The 2,675-nt window shown below is 38.4% G+C and overlaps 1 protein-coding gene across 1 annotated transcript; it reads left to right on the forward strand.

Moving 5' to 3' along the window:
- Nucleotides 1–422: 422 nt before the first annotated feature.
- LOC145776255 (protein CFDP2-like) lies at nucleotides 423–1,556 on the forward strand. The gene has a single exon (XM_082587655.1). It carries the CDS (start codon nucleotides 423–425, stop codon nucleotides 1,554–1,556), a length of 1,134 nt encoding a protein of 377 aa, XP_082443781.1.
- Nucleotides 1,557–2,675: the final 1,119 nt, after the last annotated feature.

Consider the following 2,675-nt stretch of genomic DNA (forward strand, 5'->3'; position numbering starts at 1 on the left):
ATTTGCGTTGTATGCTACAGTAGAAACTCCTGCCGCGTTGCACGCATAATGCCTTTGGCCAACGCAACTGTTCAGTTGTCTTGGGCATGACAGAAAACTGCATCCGACGACAGGTTTTTCTAAATTGAGGATAGTGGAGCTACCTCTTAACTGTCGTATGCTCTCAGGTCACCCTTGGGCAAGGTGTAGCACCTGATAGCCTCCCTATCTGGGTAACGGTCTGGCACGGTAGCAGGGTGTCAGTATTTCAGAGTAGCGGATGAATATGAGTCGGTAAGAAACTCAATGTCAACGGTACCTGGAAATGATGGCAAGCGGATAAATCCATTAGGATCAACGGTTGGCGCAATTAACCAACATGGTACTACTAAGTGCGTTAGTTCTGGGGGCCTGACGTACCTTATTAGCCCCTTTGTATTGTCATGAGTAAACACAAGTTGAATAATCCAGATCTTGGCAAAAGAAGTGCAGTGATACACACGAATCACTGTAATTTAGCCCGGTGGAGCACCTGTGGACAAACAGGCAGGACTTCATCGTCAATCAGTGACTGTTTGAAATTAGGGACTTGGAATGTCAGAGGGCTGAATGAGCCTGGGAAGCTAGAGTGTGTGATACAAGAAAGTGAAGAGTTGGACCTTGATATATTTGGAATTTCCGAAACCTTCTGGTCACAAGCAGGAGAGTTCACAACCAACATGCAAACAAAATTAGAAAACTTCAAGGTGATATACTCCGGAGGGATCAAGCGCAGGAAAGGTGTAGGCTTCATAATGAGGCATAATGTAGCAAAATCTATGATATTTTATGATCTAATATGTGAAAGAATTATTTGCATGAAAATAAACACACACCCTTTCAACACGTTGCTAATACAAGTATATGCACCAAATGAGGATGCAAGCGAGGAGAACAAAGATACTTTTTACGAAAATTTGAATAAAACAATAAGAAAGTATAAAAAATCAACTGATCAACTGGTAGTACTGGGAGATTTTAACGCTAAAGTTGGTGATGTCACATATGAAAAAATCGTGGGCCCATTTGGACTTGGAACACTAAACGACAATGGAGAAAAACTGATAGGCTGCTGTGAAAAAAATGATCTGTTTATAGCAAACACATGGTTTGAACAAAAAGTAAACTCAAGGCATACGTGGAGATCGCCAGATGGAATCACAAAAAATCAAATAGACTACATTTTAATGAGTAAACGACACAGGAATGGGATGATCAATGCAAAGGTACGAACAAGTGCAGACTGCGATTCTGATCATAACGTGGTGGTGTGCAAAATAAAAAACAAATTGAAAGCATTGATGAAGACAAAGAAACGTTCATTGTGGGATGTCAACAAGCTAAAGGACCCCAGACAACGGGAAAATTTTAGAGAAGAACTGGACAATAAACTCGCAAAGAAATGTTTAGAAACGGACTGGAATAAGATGAAAAGTTGTATAAAAGAAGTTGCGGAAAACATATGCGGAAGGCATTTGTTAGAAAAAAAGCAACAGTGGATGACGAAAGAAATACTGAATAAAATGAAAGAAAGGTGAAATCTGAAAGGAACATTGCTTGTAAAAAACGCACTTCTGTACAAAAAACTAAACAAAAAGATCCGACAAATGTGTAGAAAAGCAAAAGAAGATTACTGGGAAAAAAAGTGTAAAGAGTTGGAGCATTTAGATGACATGAGATCGCCAAAACTGTTCACCAAACTAAAAGAAATGAAAGGTCAAACTCCAGCTGCAAAGATGGGGCTGATCGATAAAGATGGACAAGTAATACAAACTCAAGAAGGAATAACCAACAGATGGCAAGAATATGTGTCAGAACTATATGATGACGAATGAGAAAATATAGAAATTTCACCAGCAACATCTGCAGTTACAAAAATAATGGAACATGAAGTTAGAGATGTCATAGAAAGACTCCCAGATGGAAAATCAACTGGGATAGATGAAATTCCTGCGGAAGTTCTAAAACAACTGGGAGAAACGGGATTGCAGCACATGACGAAACTAATAAACAAGATATACAATAGTGGTGAAATTCCGGATGACTTCACTAAGAGCATCTTGATCCCAATACCAAAAGTAACAAAAACAATGAAATGTGAAGAACACAGGACTATATGTCTGATTTCACACGCCAGAAAAATTCTGCTACACCTTATCAAAAAAAGGATAACCCCAATAATACAACAACAAATTGATGAAAATCAAGCGGGATATAAAAAAGGATCCGGAACAAGAAATGCAATCTTCCTTCTAAGAACAATTGGCGAACGCAGAATAGAAAAAGGAAAACACACTTACATTGCATACATAGATTACAGCAAAGCATTTGACAGGATAAAACATACCAAATTACTGCAATTGCTCGAAAAATTTAATGTCCCGTTCTTAGAAAGAAGGCTTATAAAAAACATATATTTTAAACAAACAGCAGCAGTTCGAAGTGGTAGCAGTCTCACAGAATTTTTCCCGATATTCAAAGGAGTTCGGCAGGGATGCATACTCTGACCAATATTATTCAATTTGTACAGCGAAGCAATAATCAAGGAAACATTAACAACACTAAACAAAAACGGAGTAAAATTCAATGGTCAAATAGTAAGCAACATACGATACGCAGATGACACTGTCATACTCGCCGACACAGAAGAAAAACTA

This window comes from Aplidium turbinatum, chromosome 8, assembly GCF_918807975.1.
Source record: "Aplidium turbinatum chromosome 8, kaAplTurb1.1, whole genome shotgun sequence".
In the NCBI taxonomy this organism is placed as follows: domain Eukaryota; kingdom Metazoa; phylum Chordata; class Ascidiacea; order Aplousobranchia; family Polyclinidae; genus Aplidium; species Aplidium turbinatum.